The sequence below is a fragment of the Falco rusticolus genome, chromosome 12 (genome assembly GCF_015220075.1).
Source record: "Falco rusticolus isolate bFalRus1 chromosome 12, bFalRus1.pri, whole genome shotgun sequence".
Taxonomy (NCBI): domain Eukaryota; kingdom Metazoa; phylum Chordata; class Aves; order Falconiformes; family Falconidae; genus Falco; species Falco rusticolus.
In genome coordinates this window covers 28,185,321-28,202,103 of record NC_051198.1, presented here as the reverse complement: position 1 = coordinate 28,202,103, position 16,783 = coordinate 28,185,321, and the positions used below count along the sequence as shown (strand labels likewise).

The 16,783-nt window shown below is 36.4% G+C and overlaps 1 protein-coding gene across 8 annotated transcripts in view; it reads left to right on the top strand.

Moving 5' to 3' along the window:
- The window catches only part of CDC42BPA (CDC42 binding protein kinase alpha), a 189,448-nt gene that overhangs the window by 75,812 nt on the left and 96,853 nt on the right, over positions 1-16,783 (top strand). For all 8 annotated transcript variants that reach the window (XM_037405883.1, XM_037405880.1, XM_037405879.1 and 5 more), the window contains exon 6: positions 2,003-2,151. In XM_037405883.1, coding sequence (XP_037261780.1) covers positions 2,003-2,151 — 149 coding nt within the window. The remainder of the gene's footprint in view (positions 1-2,002; positions 2,152-16,783) is intronic.

The window sequence follows — 16,783 nt, the reverse complement described above, 5'->3', positions numbered from 1 at the left end:
ATTAACATCCAAGTGCATGACAATAATGTGAATTACAGTTTGAGTGTTGGCATACTTCAGGAGTTGAAGGTTTCCTTTTCATTAGGCTCCTGTGTTGCTTTTGCAAAATGGGAGGTGTTTTGCGAGCCAAAATTCCATTATTTTGTTATATCCAGTAACTGAGTTGTACTGGTTTTAAAAATGCTGAAAAATGAGTGCAGAGATCCCACATTAGTTGTGAGAATCTTAAGAGGTTTTTTTAATGTACTTTGAAAGCAGTAAGTTAAGCTCTCACAAATCTTTATACAGTGTATCAGTTAATAATAATTACATTAAGTTCCAAAGGTTTAATGTATTTTCTAAAACTGTAAAACATGAGAAGCTAATACTGTAGACCTTGTTTCAGAGGGGAGCATAGGAGTACCACTGAACAGAAGATATTTATCTCATGTGAGGCTTGTGAGCATACATTAAGAAGTTTACTATTCATGTCATAAAGCAACAGATGAAAATTTGATTGTCAGCTCATCGAATATTTTGTGGAAATGCATTTTGTACTTTCTTCGTGCACTTAAGCCAATGAGGTTTAAGTTATTGCCCAGGTTATTCTGTATTAAATTGTTAAAGTTGACAAAATCTTTGTTCATAAACTTTATTGTTATGGAAAGTATGAGGGAAAGGAGCAGGTGTAAAATTTCTGCCTGCCCCACTTTTATCTTGTAGCTGGTATAATTTTGCAGAATTTTTTCCACATATTTTATCTTTTTTTCCTGAAGGTGGGAAAGACTTCAGCAAATGAGGGGAACTAATTATAAAAACTCCCTTGAAGTTGTGTAATCAAAATTTTTAAGAATGAAATTGGGATGTACTTTATTGCATCTTTAATATTTTATTTATTATGTGTGATTCATTATACACTATTGTTAAGAGTCACTGCTTTGAATATGGATATATGCTGCCTTCCTGGAAGGAGAGGTTGGAACTCTAGACAGAAGTTTTCAGATACTATATACTTCAGTGGGACATTATTCTAGTTAGTCTGTCCACAGTGATGATTGAAAGTAATGTCATAGCAGTGGGTGTTAAATTAGATTACTTATAATTAGTTAGTTAAAATTAGTTCAGGTTTTTCTTCTTTTCCCCATTTGTCCTTCCACTTGCGGTTCCACAATTAAAACAAACTAAGCTAAGCTAAAATGATACTAATTGTGAGTTTCCCACTTTCCTTAAGTTTATGTTTTCCAGTCATTTTGACCATGGTTCTTAAAGAAAGTGGCATTTCGTTCTGTCATAACACAGTGAAATGGAGAAAGGTTCTGATCTCTTTGCACCTGATTCAATGGCAGGCAGGTTTTTAAGTCTCATTAATAAATCAGAAATCAAACATATTTTTCTCCATCGTTTCAATTGGAGAAGGTGACACCTTCCATTGTATGTTGGCAGGTCTTGGTATTGTGCGCAATGCTAGCAGTATCTGGATTTGTACTGTGAGCCACTGAAAGTCTCTCAATCTTTTCCTTAATCTGAGTAAACTAAAAACTTTACTCTCTAAAATTGTTATGTTTAATGGGAAAAGAAGATGGTAGGAAAAAAGGGAAGGGGAAGCCTGGGAAATTAAGGGCCTTAAATGAGATCCCAAGTAAACACATTTGTTGTTTTTATAGGTCTGTGCTTTAATCCTTTACTCCTTTTTTTTTTTTTTTTTGGTAAAGGAATCCTGAGTATTAAAATACTTTGTTTGGTGATGGGACAGTGGATGAAGCTGATACTGTCTTGTCATGAGGCTTACTGTATTCGGAGAGGTATAAATATAATGAAAAATAATCAAGTACGTTAAGTATTAAAATGGGGCTGAACCAGGTACTGTTTTCAGAAGATCTGAGCATCTTGGTTAGCTTTTTTTAATGCCCAAAATTTTTGCAATAAATTAATTTTTATGCTTCAATTAGGTTTTTAATATCTGATTCACTCAATAAATGAGGGTTTTTTTCTGCTGTTTTCTTATCGTTCCCATACTCCATAGTACCTGGTTATGGATTACTATGTTGGAGGAGACCTGCTTACGTTGCTCAGCAAGTTTGAGGACAGACTACCTGAAGACATGGCTCGTTTTTATTTGGCTGAAATGGTGATAGCTATTGATTCAGTTCATCAGTTGCATTATGTTCACAGGTAAGTAATTTGAGCTCCAAATTCCAGTTGGAGTTATGGGGGGTTGCTCGGTGGAGTGAAAATATTTCCCATTAAAGAGTTTAAGCTAGTAACAAGTATTTGCTGTAATAGTAAGTATAGTAGAATTGATCTGCCTACATCTTGTGGTTATTGAGAACTGTTCTTAACCTTGTACCATATGGTCAGAGACATGAATGAATATCCGCATGCATCTGATGGATCTTGCACGCTGGTATGTTTCAAAGTTAATGATCCATAATTTATAAAAGCAAAACTAGAAACCTGTTTGTGAAAGATGATCAACTTTGAACAGGTGCCTTCAAGAGACAGATTCTGTTTCTTAATTTGTCCTACCTATACAGAAGTAGAAAACACTCAGTGTGGTCGGTTAGGGATTTTTTTTTTCACCACTTTTTTTTGGATGTCATGAAATTATATTTAAAATGAAGTGAGGGCATTTTACTAAGTAAGTGGAAGTACTTAAATTGTGGTACTTAACTTTACCTTGGTATATATATAAAAAAGGTAATATATTTTATTCATAGGAAAATAGTAAGTTGTTTGTGTCTAGCTTTTTTGGAGACCATGATTAATTTTTCCGCAAAACTAGTATCATCTTTTCTTTAATGTATCATTCCCTACCAGATTCCATGGTGTTCTGGTATGCAGAGGAAAAGATTACGTTTACGAGAGGCATAATTTTCAAACGCACTCAGTAGATGGCCTTTGCTCTGACAGCAATCAGGAGGAAAACTCCCAGTTGTTTAAGCTGAATTATTAAGTTGGCAGAATGAGCTTGCCTGAGACTTCCATTTATCTCTCTTAATTAGAGTCTGTACTGGCCATTCCTTCTTTTACTGACTACTGATTTTTGTCCAAAAGGTGTATTGTGGTTTGTTGTGGTTTGTTTCTGGGTTGTTTTTTGTTTCTTTTGAGGTTGTGGCTTTTTATGAAAGAGCTGAAGCTAGGAGTGCTTTAAGGTGGGGTGGTGCTAAGCTGCAAATTGCTCGTCTGGAGTATTTTGAAGTCTGCTAGTTTTGTTGAAGAATTGTGCCTATCTGCTAAAAAGAGCTCTTTGTGATTAACAGCTTTGGAAGAAGGCAAGCAGAGTATTTTTCTTGAATTTTGAAGATTTCAACAGTGTTATTTCTGAGGAACTGTTTGTTCACTTAGGATGTGATGTGAAAGGCTTTTGTATTCAGTTCAATTTGGATTTAACTTTTAAAATGTGCTTGTGGGTAAACTGTTGAGATGCTGTCTCCTCTTACCAGGTGAAGAGTACTTCCATGTACTGCATAAACTGCTGCATTTGAATTTGCATGTGGGGTAGTAACTCTTCCCAGAAGAACAGATGCCTGCCTTCTCTAACTTTTCCTCCAAACAGATCAAAACTTTCTTAATTTAGTTAGCACTGTTAGTGTGTAATATACAAGAGATGTGATGTTTCCACCCTCACATAGTAAGTGTCCCCAAGATGAAATGTGGGTGTAAAAATTTGGGTGAAAATTAAGTAGCGTTGCAGTTCAAAACAACATATTAATTGTTATGATTGCATATTTATTACTATGAGTGTTTAACAAAAAAAAAGCACTTATACATTCCCAGCCCTTTGTTGTTTGATTTGTGGCCTTGCCAGTGAGGTTCCCATATTTATAAAGTCCACGCTGGCATTTTATCATTAATACTGCTGTAACACAATGCCTGTTTATAAGGGGATGTTTTGCAAGGATTAAAAATGTAAAGAGCACTTGAGTGTATGTTAAATGATCAGTCTTTGTAATGAGACCTGTTCCACTGTTGGTTTTATTAGGGTTTTTGCAATGGGTAAAGCAAAAGAAAGGAAAAGAAAACACACATTCTAAATGCCACTAATGCTCTTTTCCTGAAAGTTTAACTGTGGTGGCCACATCCTTTTTGGGAATGTGTTGAACACAGCAAAGGACATAGGAGAAGAAGGAAATACTCGAAAAGATAGATAATGTAACAGCTGTAGTAGTGGTATTTCAGATGAATAACCAATATGCACCAGGATTTGATCAGAGTTGTAGCTGCTGAACTGGAACCCATGATTTACGTGTGTTTCATTCAAGGCTTTTTTCATACAGTGAGACAGCACATTGTTTTATTTTGTTTCCTTTTAGTGCCCCAGTTCGTTCAGGGTAGATTTTCACATTAACCATACATAGTATTGTACCTTGACCATAATTTTCAGCTATTTTTGTTAGGGAGTGACACTGATAGCAGTGGTAGTTGGTGTGCAGACCACTCTGATGTCAAATGCAAATCAGTTTTCTTTCCTAAAGTACATTGGCCAAGGTTCTGAAATATCAAATACAAGCAGCCTCAGCATTTCTTAAACAAAATTGCTATGACTGTATTCAGGTTTTGGCATTCCAAATCTGAATGCCATCTCTGCACTAGCATTGTGGGATTGTGGCATTATGGGATGAATTTATAGTAGGAAGGAGATAAAAGTATTAGTAGGTATTAGTAGAATTGTGTAGAGAAATTGCATGAGGTTTCCAGAACTGTGTCCTGATGCCTGCTGAATTGAAGAAGGTGAAAAGCTGCTATCTGAAAATAACATCAGTGCTACTGTTTTGTAGATATTCTTAATTATTGCCTGGGTTTATCCACTTTTTATTTTAAATATGTGATACAATGTTTTTGAGATAACATCAGTTAGAACATAAAATTTGATACTGACTATTAATTTCTGGGGACAGATAGTGTGGTGTTTTACCTGATAGTGAAATGATGGCTTAGACTGTTAATAAAACAGCTTTTTCTTTAATGTGTAACAATTTTGCTATAATATTTTATTTTATATATATAATAAAATATTATTATATTATATATATTTTTATATATTATATTATATATATATATATAAATATATAATAAATAATAATAGTGCAGCAGCACTAGCATTATCATATGATGTCGACAGCTCCAAGACTAGCTTTAGAAACAAAACTTCATCTAAGCTAATTATATGGGCAGGTATTTGCAGTGATGAAGAAAGTACGTATGTACATCTCTCACAAATGCACAACTTCCTTGGGAGTTCAAGTAAAGCTTATGCCTACCCCTGATACCTTAAATTACTAATTTGTACTAATGAAGTGATGCTTTCTTGTAGGCCAAGGTTAAATATTGTCTTGTGCTAGTTTTCTGCAAACTTTAGTAATACACAGGGTAAGATTTTGCCTTTATTAGGAATCAGCTTTAATTTGTGTTTTGTTTTTTATAGATTTGTAGCATCTTTTTGGGTTTTGTTTTATCTGAGAAAAAGCTTGTACATGTTTTAAGGTTGTGATGTTATTTAATTCCTCATGGCATATGTTAAAAGCTTATATTTGCATGCATTATCAAATATCCAGGTGTGGGCTGGAATAAAAACTTCATGGCTGAAGCTAGGTAGCTACACTTTATTTATGCGTGTTGTATTACTCAAACATGTAAAATTTGTTCTTCCTACAACTCCTTAGTTATTTTAATGGTGAGCCAGGTCTTCTCTGTATTTTATGTAAGGTGGAAATTGAGGTGTAAAATGCTGGTTTTGTCTAAATACTTTTAAGTAAAAAAGACTTCGAAGGGCCTGCTTGCCACTGGGAGAGTTTCCCCTAGGGACTACAGAAGATACCCTCTGGGCACGTACTAGTCCTAGGCATCGTGAGTGTGCCACTGGTGGTTTTGCACTCCCCTTTAGTCTGTCTGTGCTGCTGTCTTCTGAGGCAGCCTTTACTTTACTAAGAGCACATTTAAGTCTGTCTCTGTCCTAAATTTAATTTGGGACATTTCAGCTTCTTGGAGTAGTACAGAATTATAAGTGTTAATGTGCTTCAGTCATTTTCATCTTGACTTTCTTTCCTCCATCTCTGTGCTCTGTGCAGAGTTGCACAGCGATTCAGTGCAGAGCAGATTTGCAGCTAGGGACTGTTCAACATTTAGGCTCGTGATCCTCCAGCCCACTGCAAAAATGTTCATTTAAAATAGTTTTCATATATTGGCACACACCCATGTTAAACAGTTGTCTTTTTTTCTATTGAATGGTAAACCAATCCTCGCTTACTTTCTTACTAAAAAAATGTTTTGGAAGGATTATGAAACACCTATGTTAATTACTATTTTTGTTGCTTAAGTTTATGGGAGGATAGTTAAAACTACAGGGCAAGCTCTCAAGTTACATACATTTCAGATGTCATCTTTTGCATATGAAAAGATAGGCATACAAAGCAGAAGCACACCAACTTCCAGAAGGTATGCGGGATTACGGTGAGCTTGATCAGTGTGTTTCTGGATTTCTGGTTGCCACTCTCTTTTAGTCTGAAGGATTTTAGCATTCTAAGCCACCAGATGCTTCCCTCCGCGCCCCCCCCCCTGCTTCTTTCCATTTTCTTTATCAACTTTAGCCTTCTCTGGAACATTTCAGCTCTTAAAATGTAGAGCAGCAGAATTCTCTGTGGAAGTGACATCCTTTTTGAGAAATATTGAACGTAAGGGAATAAATCCGTTAGAGGGATAAAAGAATTGTCTATTCCCCATCAAACCAGCCCCTTTGCTTTACCAATAAGGTACTACTTGTCCTCAGTAAAAATCATCTTAGGGACATCTCTGAAGTATTTACTGTAGTTAGCAGGCAGCTGAAATCCGGGGTTCTTTGTAGGATGCATTTCACTTTCAACTATAAGTTTTAGTGCCAGCATATCCATTTTTGACTTGCTGAATAAGCGGTTTTCTGTCTTCTGGGTGTATCCCACCTTTCCTGATCATTAATTTGCTTAAGTGGAAAATTTGGGGGTGGAAGGCCCATCCTAGGGAGTTAGCTGCGTTGCACAGTGTGTCTGAGCTGAGTTGGCACAAGGGTGAGCCAAGTGCTCTTGGCCTTTGGTAAAGTGAACTGTAATTGTGGGTTTGAAAGAAAGCAACAACATATTTTAAGTGTTTACCAAACTTTGCAACAGACTTAATGTTGAACACACACACGCGCGCGCGTACATGAAGATGTCCTTACAAAGTGCTGAGAGTGAAGGAAACAGGGCTAGGAAAATAAGGAAAAAATAACATAAAATTATTTTGGTATTCTTCTGAAAATATGTTGCTTTGAAATGTTGCATGGTTTAGTTTTACATGGAAAACTGCAGGACAGAAAGTTATTTTAGTGAGTATTTTGTAAGCTAGTGCTTCCTTATAAGGTATTCCTTTATGGAGGTAGAGAGCTCTACAGGTCTAGGGTCTGTGTTTCCTCTCCATCTTTCCACTGAGCAGGGGCTGGAAACAAAGCTCATCTTTACAGATGCTTTTTCATTTTGCCCTGTGACCATTTATGTTATAAACGCTGGCAGCTGCTCCCATAGTTACCCCCTCAGGGTGGCATCCGACCTGCAGTGAGGACTCTGTAAGGTTAATGCTATTTGACTAGAATTTGTTGGTAGGATTTCTGGGGGAGCCTGTGATGGCCTAGAAGCATTCTGAAATAAAAGACGCACGTATGCTTGGAGTGCCAGAGCTGGCGGATCACACTGGCTGTGCTGTCATGTAGAAGGCAAATGGTTTCTTACAGTATTGTGTCCAGTGGGAGTGCTAAGTGGAAGCTTGTAGTGTGTGACTGAGCTAACGTAGACCTACATTCTGTGTTACTCGAGCAGAAGAAATTTAGAAACCCAAACTCCAGTGCCTTAAGTGATAGTAGCCTTGAGTAGTCCTTTCAGCAGAGGTGCTTTTACAAACACATGCTTTGGCCTTTTTCTCCCATTGTTTCTCTCTCCCCGAGACCCAAGCTCCATGCATCCCTTCTGCTCTGCTGAAACAAAGGTTTGTGGTGCTGTGCACTGAACTGAACAAGGACACTAGTCCAAGTTAGAAGCAGTTTCACATTTTAATTAACCTGGGTTGGTTCTCCATCAAATTGATGGAGAACAAGGATAAGAGGAAATTGCTTCAAGTTGGTCTTTCCAATAAAATCTATGTTCATCACATTGTGCCTGTTTTTTCCCTACATCCATCGAGTGGTGCTTGAGATATCTGGCGATTCATTCAACTTCATGATTTTTAAAGAAAAAAATGACAGAGGAAGCAGTTGGAGATTGGGTATCTTAGATGTAGTTAGCCATAATACCCTCAGGAATAAGCCCTTCTCTTATTCTGTCTAAATTCTCTTATTCTTATCTAAGTCTGATACCTGCCACCTAAGGAAGGAAATTCTTGATGATTGTCAGTTGAGGAAAGCCAGCAAGACGAGGAGTGCACCCCTTCATTTGTTCTGGTGAGTCCCCACCAGTCTTTTAGCTAATTACACTTTTGTTAGAAACAAGACTCACAGGAAAAGGAGGAATGTGTATGTGTCCTTTTTTTTTTCTTTTTCTTCTTTGTTTTATGTAGATTGGTATATCTTCTGGGTGCAGTTGCTTGAAAGGCAGATGGGTGTGAGCACTCTGTTATCCTGTTTAGGTAGGAACTGGATGTATTTGTTATAAAGTAGAAGTATGTAAACCTTTCTAAAAGTGAAAATGAGAGGGACAGACAAGAAATAAAGTTTGATTGAAAAAGGGTCATTTTTAACCTTGTGCTTTAATGGGAAAATTCTTAATCCCAGAAATCTCTTATAAAAAAACCCTGACCTTGCCTTCCAAGTATAGTGTGTACAGCAAGGCTCAGCAGATGCTGTATGTGGTGGAACTTTCCAGGAAATACTGCTGCCTCTAGCATAAAGATTCATTTGACTTCTGTGGTGTTTGCAGAAAAAAAGTCCATGTTAGAACTGTCATAATTCTGATATGAGATCTGTTTCAGTGTCTTACGAAGTTGGAGGTGTTTTCAGAATTTAATAGCTGCTTTGAAGACAAATCATTCCCATTTGCAAGCTGTTTTTATGTGAGTTAAGCTATAATTTTACACTGAGCATTTTCTGATTATTTCAGACCTGGAAATATTTTCTCCTTCTATTTTCTTTGATATCCAAAATCAACATCAGGAAAGTAGGACAAAAACATCTTCCTTATTTCTGATTTTTTTTTTGTCCTGGTGATTGTGGTTCTGAGGGTATAATTAGTGAATTGTTTAGTGGCTGAGGATCGAGTTGTTAATTAAGACTTTCAGTGATTTTATTCTCATTTATAAAGTTTGGAATGATGCAGGCAGAAATGAGGATGGCAGTTGTGTGAGGGAGTCTTCAGTATTCTCAAGTTTTCTGTTATATTAGAAGGAAACTACCTACCTCGTCTTTTGTCCTCTACAGACTTTTTCCATTTCATTATCTTTGTGAACACAGTATTTCATAACTGCCTCCTTTCACAGTGTCTCAAATTATCATTTATTAATAGCCTATCTGTTCCGCAAGTTCTCCCTTACAATGCCTTTATTTTATTTATGATTATGGGCCCTTTGCTTTTTTTTTTTATGTGAATTATCACTGGTTTTATGTTATTAGATTAGATCGGATTAGAAGCTCACAGGAAAAAATTGTTATCTTCTGAGTGTCATGTAGATTTGTCATTGCATAAATAAGCAATGATAACTTGCTTTATTGTTTGATATTCCTGCAGTATTAGTATAAAACCATAATATTGAGATGCTTGAATACATTATAAGAAATTTTTTAAACCACTTTCTTTTATGCAGGTTCTTGCTAGAGCATTCTTCCCAGTGAGTATTTAATGGATTTGGAGTGAGAATGTCTTATCTGAACTTTCAGATCTGACAAACAGAAATTTGGTGTTTGAAATTCTGAATTAAATTAGGAGTTGGGGCAACAGCAAATGTAATGCTTCCTTTTCTTCATAGTAAATTAAGATATACTTGCAAGATATCTTAATTATAATAAGATACTGGTGCAAGAAACCAATTCCTGAAAGGGCAATTAAGGAAGTATTGGTCCAAATAACCTTGTCTGCATTGAAGGTGTTCTATGCTAAGCATTTCCCTGTTACATTTACAGAATAGCCGTTGTATTGTTAGAAGAGCCTACCTTGTGTTCCTTTACTATTACTAGGTTTTAACTTCTAACATGAGAAAAAAAAAAAATAGGTCACTTAACATTCTCCAAATTAGAATACTGCTTACAAAGCAGATGTTTGCGTAAGGTCATGCTTGGTTCAGTTATGGAAGGCTTTGTGGCTGGGGTCAGGGAAGCAAGACCTTGTGGAGCTTTATCTGAAAAGTTGTATTAAAATCTTTATTGACTCAGGTGCTGTGATGTTTATGCTCTTCAGTTTTTCTTTATTAGCTATTGGGGGGCAGCCCTTAGCATCTCCTCAAGCAGCAGGAAACAGTGATATTACTGCCACTGTAACTCAGTAATTTTTAATCAGATACCGTGTGTGAAGTCCAGGAAAAGGGCATCAGAAAGGTACAAAAGAGAAAATAGTGGTTAAAGAAGGGAAAAAAAGGGGAGGAGGGGCTAAAATCTGATCTGTTATAACAGTAGCGAAGTTAAGTCTTCCTCATATAGGAAATAGAACTTTTAGCACAGAAAGGAATTTGCTTTTTTGGTAGTCCGGCTCATTTAGATTTCTGCTTAAGTTTAAGGACTGAAAATTCAGGCCTTATGTTCCTATCTGAGATATTTGAAAAGTTACATATTTGTTTATTTTTTTAGCAAGCGTTGTGCCTTATGGTTTATGTTAAAAGAGAAAACAAGTATATTACACCTGCAACTTGAATACAAAGACTTTTTCAATAACACTGTCTTTTATTCTTAATAAGTATAATTTCAGTGTGTTTGAGCAAACAGTGCACTCTTTATTTTTCTTACTATTTTTCAAGTCCTGAGTTGTTTTCCTGCCAAGGCACTGGAGATACTGGGATGTATTTAGACCAAATGTATTTCTTCCTTTATAGCCTCTGGCTACAGTTCCTTCCTCAGTCTGTTGGTGTCAGGAGTTCTAGGTGGGTGTTAGAGTGCTTATTGCATCTGGATCGTGCTTGTCAATATGGTTGGTTGGTTTGTTTTCTAACAACAATGAAAGAAAAAAAAACAAACGTGTCAACCTACTTGTATCTGTTATTACATAGCATAGTAGAAGAACTGTAGACATATGCTTCAAACTTGGTCTCACTTATTCCCGCATGTTTCCTTGGCTTTTGGTTGGAATAAAGATTTTCTTACAGGTTGAACCTACATGTACACATTCTGAGTGGTTTATGGGATGAGAGTCTTTAGGATTCATTTTTATTCTTTTGCTTCATTTCTGTTTTGTAAGAATAATAAATGTATTGTTTTCATATTCTTTCCCTCAAATTATTATCTTTTTCCTGTAATTTAAACATGATAAGGCAGCTTTAAAAAACCATAAAATATTCCTTGTAAAAGTATGTAAGTGCAGTTTTGATGGCTAGCGTAGTGATCTAGAAAAAGCATACTCTTATAATCCTCAGATGCCAGAGATACCATAGACTAATTTAATGCTGGTTTTACATATAAATATTTTGGTATGTTATGTTTATACAAGCACACTTCATTATTAATATGCTTACTTGTGTATCTGCTGCAGTATTTTTGCTTAGGAAAAGATATATTTGTTGCCAGAACTACTTCCATACTGGCTAATCTTTCCACAGAAATCTTTCTACAGCCTGCAGCTGTGTGCTAAGCCTGTAAACGGCTGTCTTAGTGACTGCAAAGAGGTGACTTTAGAGTGCCACATGGACAACACTGTAATAAGCAGAAGCCATGAGAACTTTAAAAAAACTAAAGAAGCAAGAGCTTGAAATTGTCTGGTAGTGATTCTTGACAATTAAGCATTGAAGAGGGTCAACTGGGCATTCTGTTGAGGTGTGGGGGAGTTTTACATGCTCTGTCCTGGAACTTAATATATTGAAGAAAGTGTAGTACGGGGGGGGGGGGGGGGGGGGGGGGGACACCAAAAAAAAAGTATGTAATTTTGTATGGCAGACATATTTTAATTTTTATAGCAGAGCAATAGAGCTATGAAGTTTTGTTAGGTTAATTTTGTCTCTGACTTTGTAGGTGTAGTAACAGCAAAATTACAGCCAAGAGTAAGCGGAATTTTTAGGTTATGAATACTTCCAAAATGGCTAGTAGGTTTTGGGACTGCAATAAATAAGGCAAGGTAGGAAATCCATATGTGCTGTATTTGAAAGACCACTTTTGATCGCGGAAAAGCATTACGAAATAGAAGAATAGCAAAAGATAATGCTTATTTATTTACTTGTGGGTCTACTTGAAAGAGTTTAGTAGTGATAAAAAACCCTAAATCTCTGTACTACAGTGACTGCTTCATTTGGTCTGTTTAATACTGTTGGAGCTACAGTTACATTCTGGCACGTGTGTGATAGCCTCATCGGAGTTTCTTATGTGTAAGTTAAAATTGCAAGGATTTCTTTTACAGATCACACTTTTTGAAGTAGTGTTTTATGCCAGTTTTGCGTATGGTCATTCTTCAAGTTGTCGTTCACTCTAAATGTCAGACAACTTCCAGCTTTCAGAAACTTGGATTCTTTTGAATTGACAATGATTGTAAATAATACTCCATATGACGTTTTAGAAATAACTTGTGTTCTAGCTGCAGTATTTTTGTGTCCCTGCTAGAATATTTCTCCCAGTGACACCAAGAGCCATGGTTCCATCACACTGAAAGGGTACAGGTACAATATAATTATTTGGTGTACCCAGTCCTTCTGTCATTTACAGTTTATAAGCTCTTCCTGCGTAGGTGAAGTTTCTGCTGTTACACTCAATAGGTTATTTACATTTTACGCTGTTAAACTTAATCCAATTTCTGTTATTACAGTCTTCAGTTTAGCCAGTTCCATATGTCTGATATTCCAGTCTTCCCTGCTGTTACTGCTGCTTTCCAGCTTTGTGATATCTCCAGATTTTATTAGCATGCATTTATTTTGTGCCAGGGTTAGTAACTAAAATGTTTGTTCCAAAACGTACCCTGGAGAATTACCATTATTCTCTTCCACTGATTGTACTTCCTCTTTCAGCACTATCCATTGTCATCTGTCTTTTAGGCAGTTCCTTACCAATACCTTTACTTGTGTTGTCACTCATTCTTTCAGTGGCATTCTTTCTCATGCGGGGGGAAAAAAAAAAATCTATTAAAACATTTTCACAGGATTTTGTCTCAGTTCAATATACTGTTGACAAAAATTACCTGATCCTGATGAATTGTGCCTGCAAAGAAATACAGATTTTGCTCCCAGTGTTTGCATGGTCTAACATGGTATTCCTCATAATCATTCTAAGTATTACATGTTATGTTTAAGGAAGTGAAAGTTGTATAATACTAGTATAGTCTACATGTTTTCTGCCTGATTAATTGCAATAGCTTCAAATAACATTCTTTTTCTACTCACTTCCATGACAAACTGCTATTCCTTTTTAAGAATGTAAAACCCCAAAAGGTGTAGGACATCAAATAACAGAAGCTTGATTTACAGTGATGACTTCTGTCCAATGTACCCAGAAAAGAAATTATTGTCAAATTGAACTCTTTCATAAACGTTGATTCAGTCTTGCTTACCTTTTTGCATTAAACTATAGTTACTGGAAAAAAATTGTCTGACATTCTGTATTGCTAATGTCGTGACAGCTTTTGATGGTTGAATGGTTAGGACAGTTGTAAATGGTGAAATGTGAAACATTGTGATTCCCATTTGACTGTCATAAGCGGGACTAATTTGTTTCTTATCAAAAAATCAGAAGGGTTCTGAGGATGTCGTGGGCAAGAAATGCAGCCTTTGTGTGTTCTAGTATGTGACTTCAAACTAGACCTTTGCATCCCTTCTCACAGATTTAATTCCAATTAAGGAAAAATGATTTCCAATAAACGATGATGTCTGACCTTAACATGCCTAAGATAAATTAAAACAAAAAAAGTATGTGTCATCAACAATTATGCCAGCTCCATCAGAAACATGAACAAACGTAAAGCAGCTCAGTGCAGTTTCCCTGGGGAGATAAGAGTTCTGTTTTCCCGTTTTACTTGTTCTGTCATTTCCCTGCTTTTTCTATGAATATTCCAATACCCCAAATTTCTGTTCTGTAACTTTTAAATGAGTTGGTAACTTCTGTACTCTGTCGGTATCTATATGAATGCAAAGCAGCTTGCTGATTTCCCTACTTACCTTGTGAATGTGTTGCCATAACCTTTCTGTGTTGCTGCCTACCAGAGCTGTGCCTGTCTCAGTGTGTTTGTCTCTTTCTCTGTCTGTTGGCACTAACTGAAGGTGTATCTTACAGTGTCGATGATACTAACATGAAGCCTCTAACACGGAAACATTTTGGAGAATATCACGTAAAACTCCCTAGATTTTCACTGTAACTTTGGGCGTGTGTTATCTTGTTGCAGATACTGGTTTCTGTGGGTGAGAAAGTGTTGTATAACTGTGCTTGTGCAATTCGGACAAGGAATCATTTCACCAACACATTTTGTCTGTAATATTAATTCCCAATTCCCTAGTACCAGATCAGTGCAATTTAACGTGATTATTAGCAGCATCAAAAATCTTCTAATTCCTCTGCTCTAGAGAGAGTGATTAAATAATAGAGTTCTGAAAAATCAGGAAATCCCTGTTGCCACATGGAAACAGAGAATATCTGGAACTGGGATGAAGAATTTTCTGGTATCCTGTTAAAAATTTTGACACAATCCTGATGTAGTTCTTGGGTTCTGTTATGATTGAAATGTTCTATAGCTGGTCTGCTTGAACACAGTGCAACAGTTACTGAAAACTGAATGTACATTTAAGGTAAAAACGCAGCTAGCGTGTGAAATAATTGAGGTACACAAGCTTGTGTGGGATTCGTACTGCAAGCTTCAACTTCATTTGTATTTTACAGTAATGAGAATTCTTGGCTGAAAGTGTCTGATGGCGCGATAGTAGTTTGTACAACATTCACATAGCATCAGTAATAATCTTATTGAGATTTGTAATTACATTTACATAATATATTAAGCAGAATGCCTTATCTGCTGTGTGCTACTTCACAGGAGGTCAGAGCTGGTCCCTTCAATAGGCTTTATTAGGGAGCTTGAAAGCTGACCATAGACAGATAACAGGAAACTGGAAAATTGGGTCTAGCCAAGAGGAAAAACATGATTAGCTCAAACAGAATTCAGCTGGTAAATCCTTGTTATTGTTCTTAAATAACTGATCTTCTCTCAGTATTGCATACTTAATGAAGTGTAAATAACTGAGGATTTAACTTTTATCACTGTAACTTTTTAGGGTCTTGCAACAAAACCTTTAAAATACTAACACAACTGAAATGGAGGAGGAAAGGCCACAAAATTCTCAGAATTTATCCAGCAAGATGCATATTTATTAAAAGTACACCTTGAAGCAGATGGCTGAATTACTTGCCCAGTCTGGTCCTGCAGGCCAGCTGATTCACCCAGTGCCCGAGTAGAGGATTTCACATCAATACAGTATTTGAGTTGAATTCAGCTTCAGTAGATGCAATTTTCAGGAGAGTGGCAGAGGCTTTTTTGTGAACTTCTAGTCTCATTCATCATTTTGAACCATGATTTTGTATCAGTGCATATGTATTTCTTCATGACATTCAAATCTCAATGCTGCGTTTTTGTTTCATTTGTTATGTTAAAGAAATGTAAGTCAGGCAGTACTTTCCCACTATTACATAGTTTATATACTCCTCAGCTTCAGATACGTGAGAAGAAAGAAGATAACTTATGTAGGCATCTTAAGGAATGTTTTTATTTATTAAAGGAACCAAGTATAGAGTTGTCTATTTATTAGCTGGAGAGGGTGCTGAGCCATCTTGTCTAGACCATGCTTTTGCCAAGAAAGGCTGGACCAGATGATCCTTGAGGTCCCTTCCAACCTGGTATTTATGATCTATTTAGAACAGATCGTCTCAAGTTGAGTACTAAAAACTCAGTATTTAAACAGTGTCCGTTGCCTTCTGATGTTTCAAAACAGAGTAGGTGTTTTTCTTGGAAGCTGTGGGGGAAGACAAATTGTTAGACATGTAGGTAACCTTGCTTACTTCTGAAGCGTTGTTTTATCAGAATACTTTGGTAATGATGTTGATAATGTCAAGAGCTATGGAAAAAGTTTTCCAATTTTTAAAATAAACACCCTGCTGGAAGCCTTCTGGCTGGTGGTGAATTCAGAAAAGTCTCTCCTGGTTGGAGCTAAGGCAGAGGCACCAATTAGGAGTGGTCTTTGATTACACACTTTCGGATAAAATTGAGTAAACTTTTTACTTTGTTCTTTACTCAGGCTTTTCCTGAAGCAGATCAGAGAGATCACGTACCTAAGGAAAATTTTTTATTAACTCTGTTTATCTGTCATGTTAATAAATAATTTGTAGAGTAACTGGTCTGCTTGCTAGTTTAAGTTCCAAACTGCTGTTCCCTGCTCTAAAAAATTTGCTTTTCACTTTGGTTTCCAGAGAGAGGAAGGCAATGCTTGAGTCTCAGCCAGACAATAATGAATAATACAGACATTATTCAAGTCACATAAGTTCAAATATCAATCAGCTCTATAAAATCAAGCATCAAAACTAATGAGCTGAAACCGCTCGTTATGTGAGTTCTGAAATGCACCTTCTTTAACATTACATATAGCCAAGGACTTAGACAATCTCCTTGTTAGCCATCAGGTGCACAGCAGACAACTAATTCTACTTAAACAG